This window comes from Dama dama, chromosome 31 (assembly GCF_033118175.1).
Source record: "Dama dama isolate Ldn47 chromosome 31, ASM3311817v1, whole genome shotgun sequence".
Lineage (NCBI taxonomy): Eukaryota > Metazoa > Chordata > Mammalia > Artiodactyla > Cervidae > Dama > Dama dama.
Window position 1 is genome coordinate 30,076,151 of NC_083711.1, and position 24,863 is coordinate 30,101,013.

At 34.3% G+C, this 24,863-nt stretch overlaps 1 protein-coding gene across 5 annotated transcripts in view; it reads left to right on the forward strand.

Moving 5' to 3' along the window:
* Window positions 1–24,863, forward strand: part of ROBO2 (roundabout guidance receptor 2) — a 643,927-nt gene that overhangs the window by 496,808 nt on the left and 122,256 nt on the right. For all 5 annotated transcript variants that reach the window (XM_061133903.1, XM_061133902.1, XM_061133905.1 and 2 more), the window contains exons 6-7: window positions 1,018–1,145; window positions 5,907–5,918. In XM_061133903.1, the coding sequence (XP_060989886.1) occupies window positions 1,018–1,145; window positions 5,907–5,918 (140 nt within the window). The remainder of the gene's footprint in view (window positions 1–1,017; window positions 1,146–5,906; window positions 5,919–24,863) is intronic.

Genomic DNA, 24,863 nt, shown 5'->3' on the forward strand with positions numbered 1-24,863 from the left:
GGAAGTAGAAGCAGTCTAATTATAACAGTCTTCATTGAAAGCCTAAAATGTTTCTTGGTCCTTGAAGCAGTAGAAAGTCAGTTAGTTGTGATCAGCTAGAACCAAGTAAAGAAATATTTGGAAGTATAGCTGTAACAGTGTGGTGAGTATGGGCAAGACAGTCAGTGTGATCAACTAGAAGCTATTGCAAAATTGTGTGTGTGAAATAGCGAAGACCATCAGTGAAAATCAAGAAGAAAAAGCAGATAAGAATGTAAAGATACCTTCTTTATTTGAATAATTTCTTTGAATCTAACAAGAGCATATTCATATGCAAGCTCTTAAAAATTCATGTTAAAATTTTTAGAATTTTTTTCTGAACTAGTATGTCAGTGTACTTGTTAAAGAATAGAAGTGTGAAAATAAATGTTTGTTAAGGAGCTGAGGGTGTGCATTTCCAGAAATCACTCGAAGTCATGTTGATGTTTTAAATGTTAATGTTGCTAATTTAAAAAAGGGTTACCCCTTCTTAATTATTTTAGCCAAAGTCCCTTTAGTCAGTTTGCCAACAAATAAGAGAATTTTATTCTTTAATATATTTCAGCTCTATTATATTCACAGTGCCTAAAAATAAATCCTATATTTGAAGGTAGTGTAACTTACAAAATATAACTCACCAAGAAACTGAAACATACAGTATTATTATACTAAGATCTATCAGAAAAAGCCAAAGTATTAATAATGCTGTTGATGGTTTTGATGCAGTCAGAGTTGTATAGATATCTAAATTATAGGTAATTGATAATCAAACAGCTAGAGATCAGATATGAAGTTATTGATCTTTTTAGAAATACCTTTAATCAAAGTAGTTATACTTTATGACTGAATGTGTGTGTGTGTGTGTGTGTGTGTGTGTGTGTGTGTGTGTGTGTTTTATTTTAGGTGAAATACAGTATAAAAGAGAGAAATGACGGTGAATACTGTGTTGTCTAAATGCAACCAATGTTATTGAATAAATCCAATCCATATTCTACACAGGTATGACATCAAAGATGATTATACACTGAGAATTAAAAAGGCAGTGAGTACAGATGAAGGCACATATATGTGTATCGCTGAGAATCGGGTTGGAAAAGTAGAAGCTTCCGCTACCCTCACAGTCCGAGGTAAGAGACTTAAGGTGTGAAATATAATTGAACTAGCAGACTAATATTCAGTTAAATTGGTATGTGAACTCATAATCAAAATAATAGCTTGCACTGTTTTATTAGTACATAAAATGCCTGGATTTTGTGTCCTCTCAATTTTTAATTGAAATAAAATTACTTTCAAATTTGGATTTGAAAGGATGTGCATTTGAAGTGATTTTTATTTAATAAATAACAGCTAACAGTTTACAATTAAATCTTAAACATAGAAAAGATTTACACTAATCTTTTGTGTTCCCATTGTTTTGATCCAATTACAGCTTTTAAATGTCACTAGTTTCAAAGATACTCGGTTTTCTGTTTACTAGCTTGTCACTTTATGCTAGGAGACAATTTTTTTGAAATTCTTTTTTATTTCAGCATTCAAAAAGCAATCTGAAAAAAAAAAAAAGAAAGAAAACTAACACTGCTTCCAAAGGTGAAAAATGGATACAGAGGAGCTCCCACGTTGAGGAAGTCTGATTTAGAGAGTGATTTGTGAAGTTCGTTGGCCTTAAATAATTGAAATAGTCAGTGCTGCTCCTGTAATAACTTTCACTTTCTGGGTGTCATGCACTTTCTCAGTCATGGAATCATTTCCATTTACAGACTCCCTGCCATTGCTTATAAGGGAGAGAAAGCATTACTTAACACCACAGTGAGCTAGAATGAATTAAGCGTCTTCCTGGTGGTGTGTGTTGATCCACAGGAGTAAATTATATAGCCCAAAGTACCACAGCTACACTTACTTGCCAAATAGATATCACCCATGGCATTGTTTACACTCACGGGACTTACAGGGACAGGCAAGTGCATCCGTTGCTCAGTCTTTCAGCCTCTCATCCCTCAACTGATGCCTCCTCCTTCCATCACTCTCAGTAAAGAAGTCTGACTGCAAGTTTACATCCGTGTCTGTCAGTTGTCCTTCACTTTGTCTAGTCAGACCTCAGCCTTGTGCAGTTTTACTTGCAGTTTACACAAGATTAGGTGAAAGGCTTGGAAGAATTTGGATTGGCAAGAAGTATGTGAGGGATTCTCAGACTGGTCTTCTATCTGGTAAGAAAAATGATTTTTGCAGAATGTATGATGTGGGCTTTCCTTGTGGCTCAGATGGTAAAGAATCTGCCTGCAATGCAGGAGACCTGGGTTCAATCCCTAAGTGGGGAAGATCCCCTGGAGGAGGAAATGGTAACCCATTCCAGTATTCTTGCCTGGAAAATTCCATGGGCAGAGGAGCCAGGGGTCGCAGAGAGTTAGGCAGGACTGAGCAACTAACATACATTATTTGGGCATCATATCATTTAAAAAAAAAACAAAAACAAAAAACTTATCTTCCTCCAGGTCACTATTAGGAGACATTCTGAATGTCTAGGTGATTCTGGATACCTAGAAAAATATTGGTGATTTCCAAACTTCTCAGTCACTCTGTTCCTCTTCCACTTAATTCATTTTCCTCCATCCAGACATTCTAGGTTGGACTTAGATCCAGAATAAATTTAAACAAAATTGGCAAGCCAGTTGCTTAAAAATATTTTTGTTTCTTTAAAAAGCTATGGTCATACACCAGTTGAATATATATATATATATGCTGATAATATATGAGCAAAATCTGAAAGCCTTTGTAAGCCTTTTCACTATGGCTAACCTACATTTTCTGGTAGGTGATGATATATATATATACATATATATATATATATATATATATCTTTTGCTTTTATCTAGTCAGCACTTTGCAAAAGCAATTCACTTGACCATATTTCCCCCAAAGTTTGTTTGTTTACTTTTTCTGAAGTAAGTGGAAAAAATAAACAACTAACCAAGAAATGTTCTAGTCAAAAAATATTTGCTGACTAAACAAATGGTGAGAAATGTGAGGAGTTGTTTGTTTATAGAAGCAAGAGGGCTCCTTTTATACTTGAATGCTGGGATGAATGAGATTTGAAGTGGTCTGTTTGCTTTAAGATACTTCCCCAGCTAATTATTTTCATAATTTGTTGAAAGTTTCAGGTCTACTATTTCATTTAGCAAAGCATGCTCCTCCTCAATGGATGTTTGAAGCTAATGTACAAAAAAAATAGAAAGAGTTTCTTTTCATAAGACTTTGTTTTTTTAAAAGCAGCAAACCTTAATGATCTCTCCCCTGATGTGTGTCCTAAAGATGCATTAGAGAGTTTAATCTATTTGGTATTTATTTTCATCTGACTGATGTGTCAAAAACAGGGTTAAAAAAATTAAAATCCCCATAATAGACTGTGGAGTAAAAATTGTTTAAAAACCATTAGGAAAAGCGGTTGGGATTTCTCATGCTAAGAGGTTAACAGGAAAAAAAAAAAAACATATTATCTGCAACTTAGTTTTTTCCACTCATTTTTCTATGCATGTAAATGAAATGTTCAACCCTTCTCTGGACTGTTTTATCAGAACAGGGTCAACTGACCAAAGAGGCCTCATCCTTTTTCATCCATTTAATGCAAGGACACAGTTTAGTATAATTTGCTGATTTTGAAAACATCCACCTGCTGGGTTTTTTTTTTTCTTTTTTTTCCCCAGGATGAAATGTTGCTTTATGACAAAGACAATAAGATTTATTGTGATGTTTCTGCTGAAATTTTATCATGATATTTACTTTATCCAATTTTGGAAAAGAAAAAGAAAGAAAGAAAGTTTTATAATCAAAATCTGAAACAGACTTACTCAGTTGTTTTCCGCTTCAGAAATATGGTGATTAAATTAAACTTAATAGCAAGTAGTTCTCTTTGCTGACTGGGCAAACATAAAATTAGAAAGAAATACTTATAGACAACATTAAGCCTCCTTATATTTATATTCTTATCAAGTAATTCATGATCTGATAGAACTTTTTAACGTGGCTCCAAAATAAATGAACACAACTGCATATTTGTAAACACGTTTTTCCCATTTTTTTAATTGCTTAAATGGGCTATGCCTAAACAAGGCTTCATTGGGAAAACTAGAACTATTTCAAAAACTATTTCTGGAGCAATAAAGTTCTAATTTTCTTGGAATTACCCGAGACTAAATAAAACAGGAATGTATTTTCTTTCTTTAAAACATGGTTTCTTACCATATTTTTTTTTTTCCTTTTCTCTCTTTAGACTCAAAATGCCTTTTTGTTTCTAAGGGAAACATGATGTTTCAGATGCAGCTTAAATTGGCACCTGAAAAATAAAATTTAAAAATGAGAAACTAAGTTCTTTTTCTACTACACATTTGCAAAACTGAGAACTCTTATTTGTTAGAATATGGCACAACTTTATTATGTTAGTCTGTTGTCGTGTTCTTAGTTGTTATTGTTGTGTGTCCCTCCGAAAAAAGAAATTATTGTGTATAGTTCAACGTACTTTCTTCCTCTTGCTGTAGTAAATCCCCTAAAGACTCTAGGACACACCAGAGTTTCACCAAGCTGAACTTCCACCAAGCTGAATTTCCATTCAGTTGCTATAATTGTTTTATTCTTCTTTGAATGGTCTTCCCCCTTTTAATTGTGAATAATAGTCTAAGATCATGAATCTTGTAGAGAAGTTCCAGTACAGTTTCAAAGATTCCACAGAGCTAGAATTATGATGTATTTGTTGAGTGAGTGAATGAATGTCTGTAAATATGGTTTCAATGGCTGTATCTGTCTCACCATGCCCAAGAAGACATCAAGACAAAACTATTCATAAGTTTGAGGGTTACATTGTGTTTGCACTAGAGCTTTATCCACTGGGATATGAGTGAAGCACTTGTTTGTTGAATAAATTTCTATTTTGAAATGTAAGTTTTCGTAAAAGTTCAAATGCTACTAAATTGATTTCTTCTTCCTTTGAATAATGCGGCCATATGTTTTATATTTGTCTATTGCTTTTATACAAAGTGGTTTACTATCTAAATTGATTTGGCAATATTCTTTTAAAGAAAGTATTATTAAGCCCATGTGTGTCTCTTTCCATTTCCGTGCATTTATAAAAGGGGTAGCCTATTTCAACTGATTTTAGTGATTGAAAGTTATGGAATAGTAAAAAATAATAATTTGTTGAAGCAGCAGTTTGAAAGCCATTCTCAGTGTGAACAAGAATCAATTTGTCAGTCATTGTTTCCTGCCCTCTGCCAAAAAGAGAAAAGAGCTTAACCGTGGTTAGAGAGCTACTCAGTTGAAATCTCTAAGGATGTTCCAACCTATTTGTTATATTTTCATCCACCCTGTCCACGGATGAAAAGTGATGTGATCTTAACTTATTACTGGCTGAAAAGCAGCGTCAGGGGCTTTTTCTGTAGTCCCTGTAATGGTTCTGACTAACCATGCTTAAAATCCAATTGCTATTTAAATCAGACAGTGAGGCCTTCTTTTACTGACATGACATTTGCTAGTCTGTGACTTGAATAGTTATATTTATCAGGTTCTTAACTTTGGGATAACACAAGGCTGTTTAAAAAGATCTTTGAAATAATAACTGTAGTAACTGATGATGATGATAAGACCTCATGTATAATATCTGTCAAACTGCTTAGAGTTAATCTCAGCATGCAAAGTAATTGTTTTCTTAGACTTCTATTTATAATGTTCAGTTTTTATCAAGCTAGGACATCCTGGTCATACTTGAATAATGACACTAGAAATCACTCTACTGTCCATACTTAAATGTAACATTACACATCATGCATTCTGATAATTTTCTTTTCTTTCTTTTTTTTTAATTTCTTTTTTATGTTCTCACCACACCATTGTAATGTCTACAGCTCGCCCTGTGGGTAAGTAGCCATCCTTCTATCCATTTCGCATGGCTTTGTACAATGCTTCATAGCTCATACATATTAGGATATGACAGATTGAAATACATTTGTTCACCCCTGTTAAAATATTACTTGAGGGACTGTCTGCTGAAAAGTTGCTTCTGACTTTTTCATCACTTTACTAAACCACATAGTTACTTTTTACTACTTTGCAATTAATAGGTAAAATTTTCATGTAAAAGAATATGTGAATGGTGAATATTATATACTGCTAACTTTTCTTGAGAAAATTACACTTCAATTTTCTTGCGTGAATCAAATCTTTATGTTTGATATTCGTTAAAATGAAATACATTTTATGCACTTATATTTTTAGCTGCTTGGAGTCTCTGCTTTGTAAGGGTATTTTTTACTGCTGCACACTTATTATCTGCATGCCACTTAAACAAACTTTAGTAGAATGCTTCAAGTTATTGTAAATTGATGCTTACACCTAGAAGAAAAGGGAGTGATGATCTGTGTTCTTTGGCATGAAAAATTGTTTGACTATGTCATTCTTCATTTGGCTTTGCAAAACTGAAATTAACAGCTTGTGCTTGCATTAAGTGGTGATTTTTAAACAAAGATAAAATATTTTTTAATAAACTTTCTGCATTTCTCTTAAAGTTTAGCTTAACCTATCAAGAAATGTGTTTGAATAAAAGAAATTTTGGGAATTGTGTTAAAAGTAAATAAATAGATATATGCTTAAATGGATTGCTTCTTTAACGTACCAAGAGGTACTTTAATAGGTTTTTCAATTTGACAGAGCTATATAACTGGTTCACCTAACTTCAGAAGCTTCGTTAATATACTGGCTTGACATTATTGGCATTTGGTATATAGTCATCCAGACTCATAACCTTTTTCCCCCATTGGTTGAAACATTCACAGACATTATTGTTCTGTAATGTCTTCTTATATAGATAGCAAATACTAAAGAGAACTTTGGCTTCCTAATCTGAATTTCTGTTTTGCTATTTCCAAGAAGTTCTTCCTTTGTCAGTTATTCAACATTCCTAATCCCCAGTCACTTCCTATATAAAGTTGAAACAAAAGTCCTTACTTATCAAAACTGATGTAGGAATAAATTGAGTTCAACATTGACCATATATGTGAAAAGTTTTGTATGTCAACATTGGTTAACGCATTTCTAGTTTCTGAGACATATTATTTCACATTTCAGTATTTCTGGAATATACTTATGGTTTATCATCAATTTCAACATAAACTGTAGGTGTTTTTTCCTTAAAACATCATTATTTAATTGATCATTGCTATTTAAAATTGATGCTTTTAGAAGGTTAAGGAATATATTATAGTTTTTGCATTTGTAAGAATTCATATTAATGATAAGTTTACATATTTATGGTATGACATTGAAAATTAAGCAGTAAATGGGAAAGAATAAAATAACAACCTTGCAAATTAACAGGAAAAATCACATTAAATTATAGATCTTTGTATATAAAAAATTTATGCCAATAAACCATGACCACTTGATCTTTATTATTGTGCAAGTTCCCAAAACATAGAACAATATGTTAATAATTTTCAATATATAAAAACTCTTGAATAAAAAATACATTGATTAGAAAATATGATGTATGCAGGGTATTAGATGTATTTGTTACCTACAAGGCAATTCAAAATTTATTTCTGTTTTTATTCTTTTTCGAAATGATTTCTTAAATTCCCATTGGACAGAACTAAAGAATAGCTTCTTGACACATTGTACTTTATTCTGGGAAAGTCTGTCACTTGATAAATGTTTCCTGAATGACATGACAATGTTCAGAGATATGAAGAACTATACTTTAAATTTGACAACTACTATTAATTTGGGAAACTGAATGTTTGATATGCTCTTATTGGATCACCAAAGAAGACTGGTAATGAGGAAATTAGCTTGCTTTTTCTTTGCATCAATTTTTTACATCAATTTTAATTCAGGAATTATAGATATGGCAACTTTTATTGTAAGGTTAGAAGATACAAATCCAGTAAAAATCTAATATTTGAATCAAGTAAATATTCAAATGCTAGAAAACTACATTATTAATATTTGTTAGTAGACTAAATGTTTTTTAACTTTGAAACTCTTAGCAGTAACATAAGCAGTATTCTACGAAGTAGAAAGCAGAGGAAAATCCATCTTTCAATGCTCGTATAAACTATGTGAAGAAATATGTACCAAATGTATAAGATTTAGAGAAAATTCAGTGGGTAGTTCCTGTCTAAAGCTTTTAAAAGAAAATTAGAAATACATGCAGATTCTGGAATACTTATAGATTCAGAAATCAATCATTATATTACATACCAGATAAGCTTGGTAGTCTGTGGGGGAAAGCCCTTTTAGATATCATTGTAAGCTTCCAAACTGGATAACTCTTATAATCTGCATTTGAATCAAAAAATTGGAAACTCTATGCAATTTACAGTGGGAATAAACTCCTTCTTTCCTGTACTTTTGAGAGGATAAGAAACACTCTTGAGTTTGAGGGTCTTCAATGTGAAAAATCTTACTGAAAGCAAACAATCACATAAGTGCCAATGGAAGAAAGTGTTCTCAGATTTCACTTACTCACGTGCATTGTCATCAACACCTCCAAGAGTCCTGGAATCTAACTTCCTTAGTTATCTTTACCACAGAATCTTGACAAATACCACTGTAATCATTAAAAATCCACCAGCCCATTCTGTGATTTTGACTTTTTCCTGTCCCAAAGGCATTTTTTATATGAGAAGCAAAAGTACATCCTAGGACATGGTTAAGTCTGAATGTTGAAATGTTCATTTGTTTGTTTGGAAAACTTATGATGAGGGGACTAACAGAAGAAAAGATTCTAAATAGGGATAAACATCTTGCTTCCTATGCCCATCTGTCTTGTTTTCTATTGGAAGTCTTTCCCAAGCTTAAAAATAAAAAAGAACATCTATTTTGGAGATGGGCAACACATTTTTTTCCTAGCAGCAACTCAAAACATGATGAGTAATTTGGAAAAGAACTGTCAAATCTACCAGCTGCCTTGCATGTGATGGTGAGGCCTGCTTCGGTTTGTGTCTTATGTACCATCTGCCACATACTGATTGCCTCCAGTATGGAAACTGAAAGCTGAGTATATCAGGTGAAACTCATTTAACATATCAAAAACAAATTGACAATAAACAACATTATAGAAACTTCCAATTATTTCCTAATTTAGTAACTCACAAGTATGTTTCTTTCTATAGAATATAATTGGCCACACAAGAGTGTGTAAGTATAGAGGCATGTAAATGTTTTTGGAAAAATTCCCATCTTTTATTATTATCATTTTGAAGATGCAGCCACTGAAACCTATAGGGACATATTTTTTTCAATCTTTGTTTAAACACGAAAATTAACATAACCTCATTTTAGAAAGTTCCATTTCAAGTTGAAGTGGAGTTTTTTCTTTCCTATAACATGCTCTGAAGCATTTTATTGAGGTCACTAAAAGGTCCAATAAAAAGTGAGTGCCTGGAAAAATTCATTCAGAGAATATTATACTGTAAAGCAGATATAACTTTAAAAATAATTACTTTAAAAATAATGCAACTGGTTTTCAACAACTCCACCCTCCACTCCACCTTGAAATTTGGAAAACAATGTGCTGGATATAATTTAACTTAATAATGGAAATATTCCAGTTTCTTTTTTTAATCAGAAACTAGATAGATACTATATAGGAACCCTCTCATGTCAAGGTCAGCTTTTCTGCAGAAGACATCCTAAGCATCTCTTAGGAGGAAACCTATACTTTTATTCTCTGCAACCTTCCTTCTTTGGACAAGCTGTTACCCCAAGACCTGAAGTGATCATCTCTCTCCTAGGAGCCCTTAATGTTTCCTGCACCTGGCACTAATTAGCTACTTTATGCAGACTCCCATTTAATTTTTATTAAGTATCACGTTTTTCGTGGCTCCATATGTTTTGATTAAATAGTAGGTTAAAAATGAATTCAATTGTGTATATTCTAACAGTGTTCCCATAATGTGAAACATTTAAATTATCTTTAGCTAATGCTAATTTTTAAAGTGAAAAATCAAGTCCTGGTTACTTCTTATGCTTGGCAGGTGTTAGTCATTGACTTGATTCTTTTGGAAGCATCTTTTGTGTTTGACAGTGTCTGTTCAATGCCTCTAATTTGAAGGGTAGGTATAAATTTATTGAGTCATATTTTTTTTCCCAGACTTTCAATTGTCTTCGTATTGAATAATTCTGTAGTGAAATTCAAGGTTTGCAAAATATTTTTATACTCAGTGGTATACCCTTTTATAAATACTAATATGAATATCAATATATTCCCTTCTTCCAATAACTTTGCTGGGTTATACCTTGAGCCCGATCACCTGTATCTAATGTTCCTAGAACAGCACAATCCCTTAAATCTGCAGATTCATGCTTTAATTTACTCTATTTCAGCATGATTTCTTCTGTTTTATCTCTGAATGTTTTCCTTTCTCAGTTCTTTGCCTCAAATACATTGGTTATATTGGCTTTCCTTTGTCTCAATTCCATATTTGTTAACTTCTCTATAATAATTTTGACATCATTTTTCATATTGTTTGTTTTCTTAATGACTATTTATCACCTTCCTTTTTCAGTTGCCGTTATCATTTTCCTATTTCTCAATTATATGCCTTTAACTTTTGTTAATTTCCTTGGTAAGCTTGAACAAAGCATTCTTCTCCACTTGTCTTTTAACCCCTCAACCTCTTTTTTGGAACTTTTGTTTGTGTCTTTAAGAGTGACCCTGTTGTATATAATTCTATCTAGACTATAAACAGCTATTTATTCTAAAGTATTTTTCTGTTCCCTTATGTTATATTTGGAAGATATAGATGTTTTATCTCCTTTTGACTAATGATTATGTTATTTTCTGTCATTCATTAAATAAGTAATTAGTTAATATATAGTTTTATTTTATTTAGTTTTTCATAGATCCTGTTTTAGTCCCTATTTGATTAACCATCTAGTTAATGGCTAAAAACTAGAGTTTGCATGTTTGGAGAAGAGAAAGTGAAAAGTATCAGGTCATTCAGTAAACTCTACTTAGACTCTTATCTTGAATATTTTCTCAAAAAACATGTTACTTTCTTCTTGGTATGCTAGTCATTTTAGTAGTACAGAGCAGACCACTTTAGGTTACTGGCTCCCTATATTCCATATAAAACCCTCTTCATCTTCCTTCATACTTCCTGCTTTGTAATGAAGATGCTTTTTAGGTATACTAGTTTTTCCACAGCTGTGTCACAAGTGCCCACAAATTGAGGGACTTAAACAGCACCCGTTTTTAAAAATTTCTTTCTTTTAATTTGAGGCTAATTACCTGACAATATTGTGGTGGTTTTTGCCATACGCTGACATGAATCAGCCGGGGTGCACATGTGTCCCCTCGTCCTGGACCCCTCCCGCCTCCCTCCCCATCCCATCCCTGTAGGATGTCCCAGTTCACAGCTTTGAGTGCCCTGCTTCATGCATCAAACTTGGACTGGTCATCTATTTCACATATGGTAATATACATGTTTCAATGCTATTCTCTCAGATCATCCCACCCTCGCCTTCTCCCCCCGAGTCCAAACATCTGTTCTTTACATCTGTGTCTTTTTTGCTGTCTCACATATAGGGTAGTTGTTACCATCTTTCTCAATTCCATATATATGCATTAATATACTGTATTGGTGTTTTTCTTTCTGACTCACTTCACTCTGTATAATAGGCTCTAGTTTCATCCACCTCATTTAGAACTGACTCAAATGTATTCTTTTTTTATAGCTGAGTAATATTCTATTGTGTATATGTACCACAACATGCTTATCCATTCGTCTGCTGATGGACATCTAGGTTGCTTCCATGTCCTGGCTATTATAAACAGTGCTGCGATGAACACTGGGGTGCACGTGTCTCTTTCAGATCTGGTTTCCTCAGTGTGTATGCCCAGAAGTGGGATTGCTGGGTCGTATGGCAGTTCTATTTCCAGTTTTTTAAGGAATCTCCACACTGTTCTCCATAGTGGCTGTACTAGTTTGCATTCCCACCAACAGTGTAAGAGGGTTCCCTTTTCTCCACACCCTCTCCAGCATTGTTTATAGACATTTTGATGGCAGCCATTCTGACCAGTGTGAGATGGTACCTCATTGTGGTTTTGATTTGCATTTCTCTGATAATGAGTGATATTGAGCAGATTTTCATGTGTTTCTTAGCCATCTGTATGTCTTCTTTGGAGAAATGTCTGTTAAGTTCTTTGGCCCATTTTTTGATTGGGCAATTTATTTTTCTGGTATTGAGCTGCATGAGCTGCTTGTATATTTTGGAGATTAATTCTTTGTCAGTTGTTTCGTTTACTATTATTTTTTCCCATTCTGAAGGCTGTCTTTTTAACTTGCTTATAGTTTCCTTCGTTGTGCAAAAGCTTTTAAGTTTCATTAGGTCCCATTTGTTTATTTTTGCTTTTATTTCCATTACTTTAGGAGATGGGTCATAGATGCTCTTGCTGTTATTTATGTTAGAGAGTGTTCTGACTATGTTTTCCTCTAGAAGTTTTATATTTTCTGACCTTACATTTAGACCTTTAATCCATCTTGATTTTATTTTTGTGTATGGTGTTATAAAGTGTTCTAGTTTCATTCTTTTACAGGTGGTTGACCAGTTTTCCCAGCACCACTTGTTAAAGAAATTGTCTTTTCTCCTTTGTATATTATTGCCTCCTTTATCAAAGAGAAAGTGTCCATAGGTGCTAGATTTATCTCTGGGCTTTCTATTTTGTTCCATTGATCTATATTTCTGTCTTTAAGCAGCATCCATTTTTTAGGCCACAGTTTTGTAGATCTAAAGTCCAATCAGGCTCAACTCAGTCCTCTTCTTAGCACCTCATAGGCCAAGTCAAGATGTTGATCAGGCTGAGCCCTTCTCTGGAGACTCTCCAGAAGAATCCACTTCAGAATTCATGGCGTTTGTTGGCAGTATTAAGTTCTTTGTAGCATCAACATCACCATTTTCTCGTTTGCTGCCAGCTAGAAGCTGCTCCCAGTTTGCCTGCTAACCTTTGTACATGGTTACCATAGCCTTCAAAGTCAGCAGTGATCCCTTGAATCCTTCAGGGGCTTGGCTTACCTCTCACTTCCTGGTCTGCTATCAGCTGGAGAAAATTCCATGATTGAAAGGTCTTTTGTGATTGGGTTACACCCCTAAATTATCCTTAAGGTCCCTAAGACCTAACTTAAGGTAGACTGATTAGTGACGTTAATTACATCTACAAAGTCTCTTTTGTCTTGTAACAATCATGGGAGTAACTTCAGGAAGTGAAGGTCATGGGGGCCACCTTAAACTTTGCCTATCTGGGTCTTTTTTTTCCTTCAGTACCTTCTCTCCCGACTTGTGAATTTTAGTTGGTTAACTTTGAAGTCATCGAGAGATGAGAGACATTTCCCAAGTCTCCTTCTTAACTCCCAATCTCCTTTTCCCTATCAAGGGGTGATGGAATGGGCTCTCGCAGTGTTGACAGATACTAATTGTGAAATTGGTATTAATAAAGGATTGTGGATTGAGTCTAGTTATTGTTCATTTCCTGTCCTCATTTTCCTCCAGATTCAGCCGTGATTGGCAAGAGGACTTCATAATTTGTGGTTTGGTGTTATGGTAGTTTTTCCATATTATTCATTTATTTTGTTGCATTCAATAGAGGAAGGTAGAGCAAAAAGCCTTTATTTCATTATATTACCCTAAATATTAAAACCTTGTAATTTTAACCTAAATAATAAAAAACTCATTAATTTTGGACTCTTTTCAAATAAAAATGAAATAAGCAGCATGTTTACTTAAAAATAAAGTACTATAAATATCAAATATCACAGTAATGTAAAAGTCTTGTTTGACTCTTTGTGACCCCATGGACTATAGCCTGCCAGGCTCCCCTGTTTATGAAATTCTCCAGGCAAGACTACTGGAGTGGGTCTTGCCATTCCTTTCAAGGGATCTTCCCAACCCAGGGATCAAACCCAGGTCTCCTGCATTGCAGGCAGACTCTATCATCTGGACCACCAGGGAGGAGTAGAAACAGTATTATGACATTAGTATTAGAAGACTTCACTGGCTATTGTCAGAAAGAAATAGCATTAATGTGTTAATCACACCTTCTAAGAGAAATTTTCACTTTCAAAAATTACAATATTTCATTGACAGAAAGATACCACCTTACATATATTTATATATATTGTAAAATATATATCTTGATGTACATTACACCTAAATATTATATGCATGACATTTGAATTACTACACTACTTTTTAAAATGTATGAAATGTCACTCAAGGGAATACTACATAATTAGATTCATTAAAAATATATAAACTACCAAATTAAATTAAATTAAATTTTGAATTAAAATATCTCTGAATGCCTTTTTAAATATCTCTTATGACAAACATTGCGTCCTAGATTTATTGAGGATATTATTTTCATCTCCCCTACAAAACTATTAGCTCTTTGTCAGTAAATACATTGTTGTGTTTATCTTTCTGCTGCCTCTAGGTCTAGCATGACATTTACACATGGTAGGGGTACGCCAGTGTTGGTGCAGTTAATTGATACACACGTATGCACACATAGGTAATACTTGCCTAGAAAATGTTTATGCAAGCAGCTTTAAATAGTGCTATAAAAAGATTAAGCAACATTAATGGTAACAGGCCAATCATATAGTCCCCATTCTGCTAGTAGGAGATAAAATACAACAAAAAAGAAGGCACTAATGAGTTAGGATGGTGCCTTACTAAGCGTGTAATTAATGTTATTAAGAAACATTGCAGTTGCATATTAAAATTCCGTTAACTAAGCAGCACTTCAGCATCAGTACATTTGTTCCTTAGTTGCAAGTCCCCCCCGCCTTTTTTTCTTTTTTTTTTTTTTCTGATTGGCATCTTCAAGAAATCTTTTTCTAAAAAATGAGATAATGGGATGTGATCAGCCCTCGTGGTTTAGCTGGAGTGCTGACATGACAGTTCTGGCAAGTTGACAGGTTAAGTGAGTGAAAATGGATGTCTTGTCTCACCATTTACACGAAGAGCCTTTTTTAAGCTATAGTTTTCCCTCCTCACCTCCATACTTACAACCTCTTCTGCTTGCAATACTGGGGACTCTAGTTTTCATAGTTAGTATCTAGAGAGGATTTTTTTTTTTTAACCACTCCTTTGACTATTTTTCTTCCACTGGTGAAAATGAGATCTTTTAAAAGAACAATGTAAATATTGTTGCAGTTAATAATTCATTAGTTTTAATGTTAATGGTATTTTCCTTGGAAATTAACAGTCTCTTAAAGAAAACAAAATTTTACTGTTTTATTGTATTCTCAGTATTTCAGTCGGGAAAGCAAAGTACAGAAGCAAAGCTACTATTGATGAAGGACAGAATGATATGGGAAAATGTGATTTTCAAAAATCAGAATTTGTTTAAGTTTTTCTCCATTTATAACTTAGAGAATTTAAGAGTTCATTAAAATCACATGTTAGATTTTAGGATGATTTCCTCTAGGTAATGATTTCCTGTACTTGCCTATAGTTGAAGTGCAAATCTATTTTAGTAATTTCACATACCCTAAAGTATAAAAAGATGTGTAAACATGCCCAAAAAAACACTTTATGTTAACTATTAAATTTGTTGCAATATAGAAATAGTTAATACCATTAGAGGATTAAATTGGACTTGCTAAATTCAGTACAGACCATTTACATAGAATAATACATGGTTCCAGCAAGCATAATCCTTCAGTTTAACAAACATTTACCTGATTTTCTAAAGGGGTCAGTGCATCCAGGTGATGGTAATAGTACATTGGTGCAATCCAGAAAACTTCTGTCTCTAACATAAGGCATGTGTTTTTACCTCTGTGAGGAACAACGTCACCCCCTTCCTTTCTTAGCTGCTTTATCTCTAAAGAACAAATCTATCTCTTACTCTCTCTTTTTCTGTTTCAATGCTTTCCCCAACTGTCGGAGACAGAACTAAGTCAAGTTACTTTTGTAATGGTGGGACATCCTGTATTACACTTATCATGTTCCTTACGTTGATTATTTTCATGTAAGTTTCCTCTGATAGGCAGTAAGTTCCAGAGAACAGAGATCTTAGTACCCTCAGACCCTGATGCTAAATAAAACCAGTAAATGCTTAAAATAATTAAATGCTATTCTATGAGTTAAAGTACCAACAAACATCTGAATTTATTTCTAGTACAAATTTATTACTTTGGGGCTTCCGGTAAAAAAAAATAAATAAGGTTAGGTACAAAATGTCTGCGGAGTTGGTATTCAGTCACTCAGTCCTATCTGACTCTTTGCAATCCCATGGACTGCAGCATGCCAGACAGGCTTCCCTGTCCTTCCCCATCTTCCAGAGCTTGCTCAAACTCATGTCCATTGAGTTGGTGATGCCGTCCAACCATCTTGTCCTCTGTCGTCCCCTTCTCCTCCTGCCTTGTAGCTTTCCCAGCATCAGGGTCCAATGAAGCTGTGTGGTGGAGCTGTTTATTTTAACTCTGTTTTTACATGCTTGCTGATGAGATTTAAACGTGCAAGGTATTTTGAAACAAATGAACTTATCCTTTGCAAAGGCATTCTATTTTTTCTAGATAGTTGTAGAATTATTTCATTTTCTATATTTACATTGCTCATTTTCAAGAAGAAGCATATTATCTGTGACTATAAATTAAAGAGCATGGGTTTTTTTTGTTTTTTTTTTTAATTTTTTTATTAGTTGGAGGCTAATTACTTCACAACATTTCAGTGGGTTTTGTCATACATTGATATGAATCAGCCATGGATTTACACGTCTTCCCCATCCCAATCCCCGCTCGCACCTCCCTCTCCACCTGATTCCTCTCGAAACATCCCACCCTCGCCTTCTCCCACAGAGTTCAAAAGTCTGTTCTGTATTTCTGTGTCTCTTTTTCTGTTTTGCATATAGGGTTATCGTTACCATCTTTCTAAATTCCATATATATGTGTTAGTGTGCTGTAATGTTCTTTATCTTTCTGGCTTACTTCACTCTGTATAAGGGGCTCCAGCTTCATCCATCTCATTAGGACTGGTTCAAATGAATTCTTTTTAATGGCTGAGTAATATTCCATGGTGTATATGTACCACAGCTTCCTTATCCATTCATCTGCTGATGGGCATCTAGGTTGCTTCCATGTCCTGGCTATTATAAACAGTGCTGCGATGAACATTGGGGTGCACATGTCTCTTTCAGATCTGGTTTCCTCAGTGTGTATGCCCAGAAGTGGGATTGCTGGGTCATATGGCAGTTCTATTTCCAGTTTTTTAAGAAATCTCCACACTGTTTTCCATAGCGGCTGTACTAGTTTGCATTCCCACCAACAGTGTAAGAGGGTTCCCTTTTCTCCACACCCTCTCCAGCATTTATTGCTTGTAGACTTTTGGATAGCAGCCATCCTGACTGGCGTGTAATGGTACCTCATTGTGGTTTTGATTTGCATTTCTCTAATAATGAGTGATGTTGAGCATCTTTTCATGTGTTTGTTAGCCATCTGTATGTCTTCTTTGGAGAAATGTCTGTTTAGTTCTTTGGCCCATTTTTTGATTGGGTCATTTATTTTTCTGGAATTGAGCTTCAGGAGTTGCTTGTATATTTTTGAGATTAATCCTTTGTCTGTTTCTTCATTTGCTATTATTTTCTCCCAATCTGAGGGCTGTCTTTTCACCTTACTTATAGTTTCCTTTGTAGTGCAAAAGCTTTTAAGTTTCATTAGGTCCCATTTGTTTATTTTTGCTTTTATTTCCAATATTCTGGGAGGTGGGTCATAGAGGATCTTGCTGTGATTTATGTCGGAGAGTGTTTTGCCTATGTTCTCCTCTAGGAGTTTTATAGTTTCTGGTCTTACATTTAGATCTTTAATCCATTTTGAGTTTATTTTTGTGTATGGTGTTAGAAAGTGTTCTAGTTTCATTCTTTTACAAGTGGTTAACCAGTTTTCCCAGCACCACTTGTTAAAGAGGTTGTCTTTTTTCCATTGTATATCCTTGCCTCCTTTGTCGAAGATAAGGTGTCCATAGGTTTGTGGATTTATCTCTGGGCTTTCTATTCTGTTCCATTGATCTATATTTCTGTCTTTGTGCCAGTACCATACTGTCTTGATGACTGTGGCTTTGTAGTAGAGTCTGAAGTCAGGCAGGTTGATTCCTCCAGTTCCATTCTTCTTTCTCAAGATTACTTTGGCTATTCGAGGTTTTTTGTATTTCCATACAAATTGTGAAGAGCATGGTTTTAATCACTATTACAAAGCATACACATGCTTTTCATTTGCATGTCCCACTTACCACCAAAACTCAGTACCTTTGATGCTCTTTGGACTTGCTTTCCCAGTTACTGAAACAGTCAATTTAGAAGGCCACTTAACGTTATTTTGTAGTTACATTATAGAACATGTTTGACTAGCTTCACAGCCTGCTTTAGTTAACAGATTTTGAATGACCATGAGTTACTTTATTTTTCAATATTATATGAACCTACAAAAATTAGTCTTCCCATAATCAATAAATTCCACAACAGTGGTTAAAAAATATAAAGAGTATAGCTGCATAATTGGAACAGGTTTTTACTCACATACAAGGACTGAATGCAGTTTGTACATGTGAGACTTCTCATAAATGGAGAGTAGCATATGAAATTTAAATAGACAAAGTATCTAAAGATTGTGATTTGCGTCATTCAATTTTTTTTTACCGTTTTACTTTCCATATTTATGGAAACAGTAAACTAGTAGTTTTGCTTTTTCAGTTTGACATTAAAAAAGCATGTATATAATGTACATCACATATAGAGAGGTAGATTATTAAATTATTGTTGAAAAAGGTATAGATATTGGTTTTATGGAACAAGAATTTTTAATATTAGTTAGAAGGAAGGCACTGGTGAAAAGAAACCACATCACTCATCTACAGGGATTATTGCCGTGGACTTAGTAAGAAAATGATTAATTGGAAAGGTAGGTAATTTAGCACTTTAATAGTTTATATTTCTTAAAAAGAGTGACAAATGAATAAAATGTGATTAAATTGGGTTTATAAAAATGATCATTTTAAATCCTATATCCCAAATTATATTTTTCATTATAAATGCATTGCTTCCCCTGAAATGGATTATGTGTTAATAAGTTTCAAATCAAATATTTTCATGACATTATGCATTTCCAATATTATTAACAGAAGTTCTTTGGAAATCAAGTGAAGTGTTAAATAGTAAAAATTAAATAGAATTAAATAAGTTCAAGGAACAGTCATTTATCAATTAGAAGCCAACCTATTCTGATTACTGAGTAAATATTCAAGTCCTGTTCTACATTTCATGTTAATGAAATGAATTCTTGCTGTTTCTTGTTGGTGGGGCTAAGCCTATTAACTGATTTTTTTGTGAGAACTTTAGAATTGGTTGTTACATAGTACCTGTGTTTTTTGTATGTTTCTTTTGTCACTCCAGGGTGCTGGCTACTCATTTTACAGTAAGTTTTTGGTGCAGTGGAAGTGATGTACTGAACGACATATTAAAATCAATTAGGAAATAGTTTCAAACATATTTTCTTTGATGTCTCCCCATCCAGATTACTATAATAATAAAGTAATTTTTCCCCTTAATTTTCTATTCCAAATTATTCATTTAGAGTTCAGTATTTGGAGATTTTCCAGGCCAAATAGAGATACTATACCACTGCAAAAATAGTAGACAGCATATCTTACCAGTAAGAGCTTACAATGGAACAGAAGAACGAAGGCACTCAGGTGGGGTGGGGGAGAGGGGGTCGATAGAGAAATAAGACAAGCAAGGGAAAATGCCTTAAAGTGGGAAGAATAGAAGAAAAGTACAAGATTAGAGTGTGTTCGGGTTAATCGTTGTTGACAAGATGGATCAAAGACTAATAGATATCAAGACGGATTAATCACTAAAACCAGCAAATGCGTATGCGGGCGATTGAAAGTCTGGTGAAATGTTGGAGCTGGTTTGAGCAGAGGTGAGCATCCGGATAAAGCCCTGGGACAGCTGATGGAAGACAAAATGATACACAGAGGAGGGTGACTTACAAGCATGTCAATGGCAAGCAATAGAAAAGGCACTGTGGGTTTTGAACGAAGAATGGCTTGAAATAAGTGTACTTCAGAAAGGTTATACTTACAGGTGGTACAGAAAGAGCAAGATTATAGGTTTTATGTGCTTTACCAATAACTGCAATTATTTAGGAAAACATGTTATGGCTTTAACAATATTATACCACATTGGAAACCATAGCATATAATTTTTACCCTTGTGTTTGGTAATAGATATAAATTCTCAGTCATATGATTTAAAGTGAACCACATGTTTAAGATGTCCAACTATCAAATGGATCAGAAATCTGTCTTCCTATCTATTGGTTTAATCTTTAAAAGCCTTTAATAAGAGTCCAGTTTACTGGTCTTTACGTCATAATGGTAGAAGTTAAGGCATAGAGCTCTGTGAATATTAAATGAGATAATGCCTGTATCCACAGGTTTAACACACCTTCTGGCCCTTAATAAGCACTCAATTGATTTTAATTATTGTTACTGTATTAAACAGTTTTCAACTCAGCAAGTCTTTGAAATAAGCAAATGATAAAAGAATGTACATTTCAAATATGCTTTAGAAAATCCTGGAATTTAATCAGCAAAAATACTAAATAGCAAAAAAGAAATTTTACCTGAGTGTAAGATGCAAAGGTCATAATCTTTAGTGTTATGGAATAAGAAGCTTATTCACTCAGGCACAAAATTATACCTAAAGAAAGAGCCGCAGAGTGTTCCTGTAACTGCCTTGTCCCATATTAATGCATGCAACTGCTTCATGACTGTCTCCATGTTCATGTCTGCCACAGAAAGTCATATTTTCCTGTAAAAACAGCTTTGAACATGATGTGATTAACCTTAAGGTCCCCCATCCTGCATCTCCAAGCCCACCGCATGCTCAGCGTAGGCTTCCTGCTCATGTTTGCCATCTGATTTCCATATCACCCACTCACTCACACCAGCGGGCATTAGCATAACAGAGCCGTGGCGTGACTTTGATTGAAGCCAGCTTGGGCTGAATGTAGTATCAAAGCATAATTTAGCAGAAATCAAATCTAATTTACTGTGTATTGTATTTAAATTCTCTAAAACACAGTTTTGGGTGAACAGTCCCAGACCTCCCATCTTAATTGACCTTTTTATATTTGGGTCTACTCTTCCGGAAATCCCCCAGTGCACTTTTCACATGGAGATATTCTTTTAAACCTGTGTATGTGCACTTGAACATTGAATTGTCTCTCTGTTTTCTTCATCCCCTTTCTTGTTGCTGCTGAAGCAGTAAGGTATAATCGCTATAACAGATTAAGCAAGTAGGTTGTTATATTGTAGTTATATGAGATTTGTCTAATGCTTTGGGTTGTAGAAAAAAACGTAAATATGTATTTTATAGTCTTCTGTCTTAGAAATATATAAAAGAATTGCCATTTTTATAACCAGCATATTCTTCTGGAATTTATAACTCTAATTCTTTAGTTCGTATTTGGGTTTAAATGTGTGTTTTGAATTGTCAGCTTGAGGACCTAATTGTTTTTTTTTTTTTTTTTTAATATCTAATGAGAGCCATCATAGAAAATCCATTCTGTGGAGCACACTCATTGTGCTATTGTGCTTGATAAAATGCCACCTCTCTGCCTCTTCCCTCCCATTGGTGCCATCAGCCAAGTATTGTCTTTTCAAATCATTTTCAGTGCCACCTGGCAGCAATACTGAAACTGTGAAGTGTTATCAGTAGAATTATTGATGCAGTTTTTCATTTTTAAAACCTCAAAAATGGACTTTCCTGCCAGTCCAGTGGATAAGGATTTGCCTTCCGATGCAGCAGGTACAGGTTCGATCTTTGGTTGGAGAGCTGAGATCCCACATGGCTTGTAGCCAAAAAAACCAAACATTAAAAAAACAAAAAAGAAAACAGTAACAATATTAAAACAGATTCAATGAAGATTTTTTAAATGGTCCACATAAAAAAAAAAATCTTAAAAAAACCCTCAAAAATAAATTCCTTCATCTGCTATCCCTTCACAAAAGATTACAGTATAGATCTTGGGCAGAGGAAGAGTCTACAGAAGTAAAAGTGATTGATGTAATTTGTTCCAGTGGCTCAACTTCTGATGACAATAAGAAAGGATGTACATTTTCAGAGGCTTGAATACTTTTAAAATCTTTTGCTTTGTTTAATTCCTTTATATCTTCAATTTTATTTTTTAATTTTAAAAATGAAAAGGTGAATCTAGCTTCAAAGAGATGAGTGTGGTTTTAGTTTGAGTGACAAGAAACAGTTTGATTCATTAGAAATACAGTGTATTTATAATTTGGAATAAAAGGACAAAATAAACAATTATCACATGAAAGGATATTTTATAACATGAATAGCACAAATGCTGATAGCAATTTTTGTTAGTAGTCTTTAAAAATACAGTACTGGGTAAAAACTCGAGAAACTTTGATTTCCTGGTCTTTTAGATTATGTCATCAGTGGTAAATATTGCAGAATTTCTTTGTCCTTTAAGAGTTCCTATAAAATATTATATTTAAGTGCTACTGTACATATAGCAGTTATCAAGTGGATTTTCTGTTCCAACTGGCTGAAATTTTTCAGTTTTATGTCTGCCTTTTCTCTTTTAGGAAGAACATTCTTTCTAATACTGTTGCTATATCTTTCTTGCATAAACATCTTTGAACAGATCTCCATACTTTCTAGGGCAAAAGTTAAGCTCCTTTAGTATAAATTATCACACCCCACCTATATCACTTCTGACTCCCTTTGTCCCAAGTGACCCGACACCTCTCCATTTCCTGAAATCTTACTTGTGCTTCAAAACACATTCAGATGTAGCCATCTCCCAATATCTTTTCTGTTCTTCCCTTAGCATTACTTTATCTACTGTGTGTTCTTCCAATCTTTTCTCCCCAATGTCCTCTGCATTTTTCTGTTATTCAAATCATGCTCTGTGGTGTTTGCTTTTATTTGTTTATTTAATTGGACGTCTCTGCCATAGGCTCTGAACAGTTTTTTATTTTGTTTTCTATCTCCTATGCCAAGCAGACTTGGTATAGTCTGCTAATAGTTTGTAGCTAGCTAATACATTTTGAAGGAGTAAATAGATGAATCATATATTTTCCAAAACATGGATAGATAGATGTGGTTATTTGCCAATCCTTATTTTAGGGGTAATATTTTAGCCATTGTGTTAAAATTGGAGGATCTAGATTCCAAAAGTATTTTGAAAAATCATCCACCCAAAGGTTTTGGAAAGCTTGAAAAATCAAATACAAGAAGTCTGTAGTTAAATAATTAAAATACAGTTAGTAATTTTACTGAGATAGATGGATGATTGATAAACAGAGTAAGTATAATATGCTTTAAATTATAAAATATATTTTCATTACTTTCATTTAATCTTTGAGGATTTTAATAGTGTGTATTCTGAGGTATTACATTTTAAAAATTATAAAAAGAAGGACTTTATAGAGCATATGGGGCTCTCAGTTCAGTTTAGCCATTCAGTTGTATCCACCTCTTTGTGACCTCAAGGACTACAGCACACCAGGTTTCCCTGTCCATCACCAACTCCCGGAGTTTGCTGAAACTCATGTCCATTGAGTCAGTGATGTTATCCAACCATCTTATCCTCTGTCATTCACCTCTCCTCCTGCCTTCAATTGTGCCCAGCGTCAGAGTCTTTTCTAATGTGTCCGTTCTTCACATCAGGTGACCAAAGTATTGGAGTTTCAGCTTCAGCATCACTCCTTCCAAAGAACACTCAAGACTGATCTCCTAGAGCATGGAATGGTTGGGTCTCCTTGCAGTCCAAGGGACTCTCAAGAGTCTTCTCCAGCACCACAATTCAAAAGCATCAGTTCTTCGGCACTCAGCTTTCTTAATAGTCCAACTCTCACATCCATACATCACTACTGGAAAAAACATAGCTTTAACTAGACAGACCTTTGTTGGCAAAGTAATGTCTCTGCTTTTTAATATGCTGTCTAGGTTCATCAGAGCTTGTCTTCCAAGGATCAAGCATATTTTAATTTCATGGCTGCAGTAACCATCTGCAGTGATTTTGGAGCCCAAAAAATAAAGTCTGTCCCTGTTTCCATTGTTTCCCCAACTATTTGCCATGAAGTGATGGGACTCAATGCCATGATCTTAGTTTTTTGAATGTTGAGTTTAAGCCAGCTTTTCACTTTCCTCTTTCACTTTGATCAAGAGGCTCTTTAGTTCTTCTTTGCTTTCTTCCATAAGGGTGTTATCATCTGCATATCGGAGGTTACTGTTATTTCTCCCAACAGTCTTGATTTCAGCTTCTGCTGCATCCAGCCTGGCATTTCACATGATGTACTCTGCATATAAGTTAAATAAGCAGGATGACAATATACAGCCTTGACATACTCCTTTCCCTATTTGGAACCAGTCTGTTTTTCCATGTTCAGTTCTGACTGTTTCTTCTTGACCGGCATACATATTTCTCAGGAGGCAAGTCAGGTGGTCTGCTATTCCCATCTCTTGAAGAATTTCCCATAGTCTGTTGTGATCCACACAGTCAAAGGCTTTGGCATAGTCAATAAAGCAGAAGTAGATGTTTTTCTGGAACTCTCTTGCTTTTTCAATGATCCAACAGATGCTGGCAATTTGATCTTTGGTTCCTCTGCCTTTCTAAATCCAGCTTGAACATCTGGAAGTTCTAAATTCTTACTGTTATTTTACTAGCTACTTATGAGAGTCAATTTAGATTATTTCTTGTCCAAAGCAATGTAAATGAACTAATAAGCTGTATATGTGATTTTTATCAAAGACTAATTTTTACTTTACT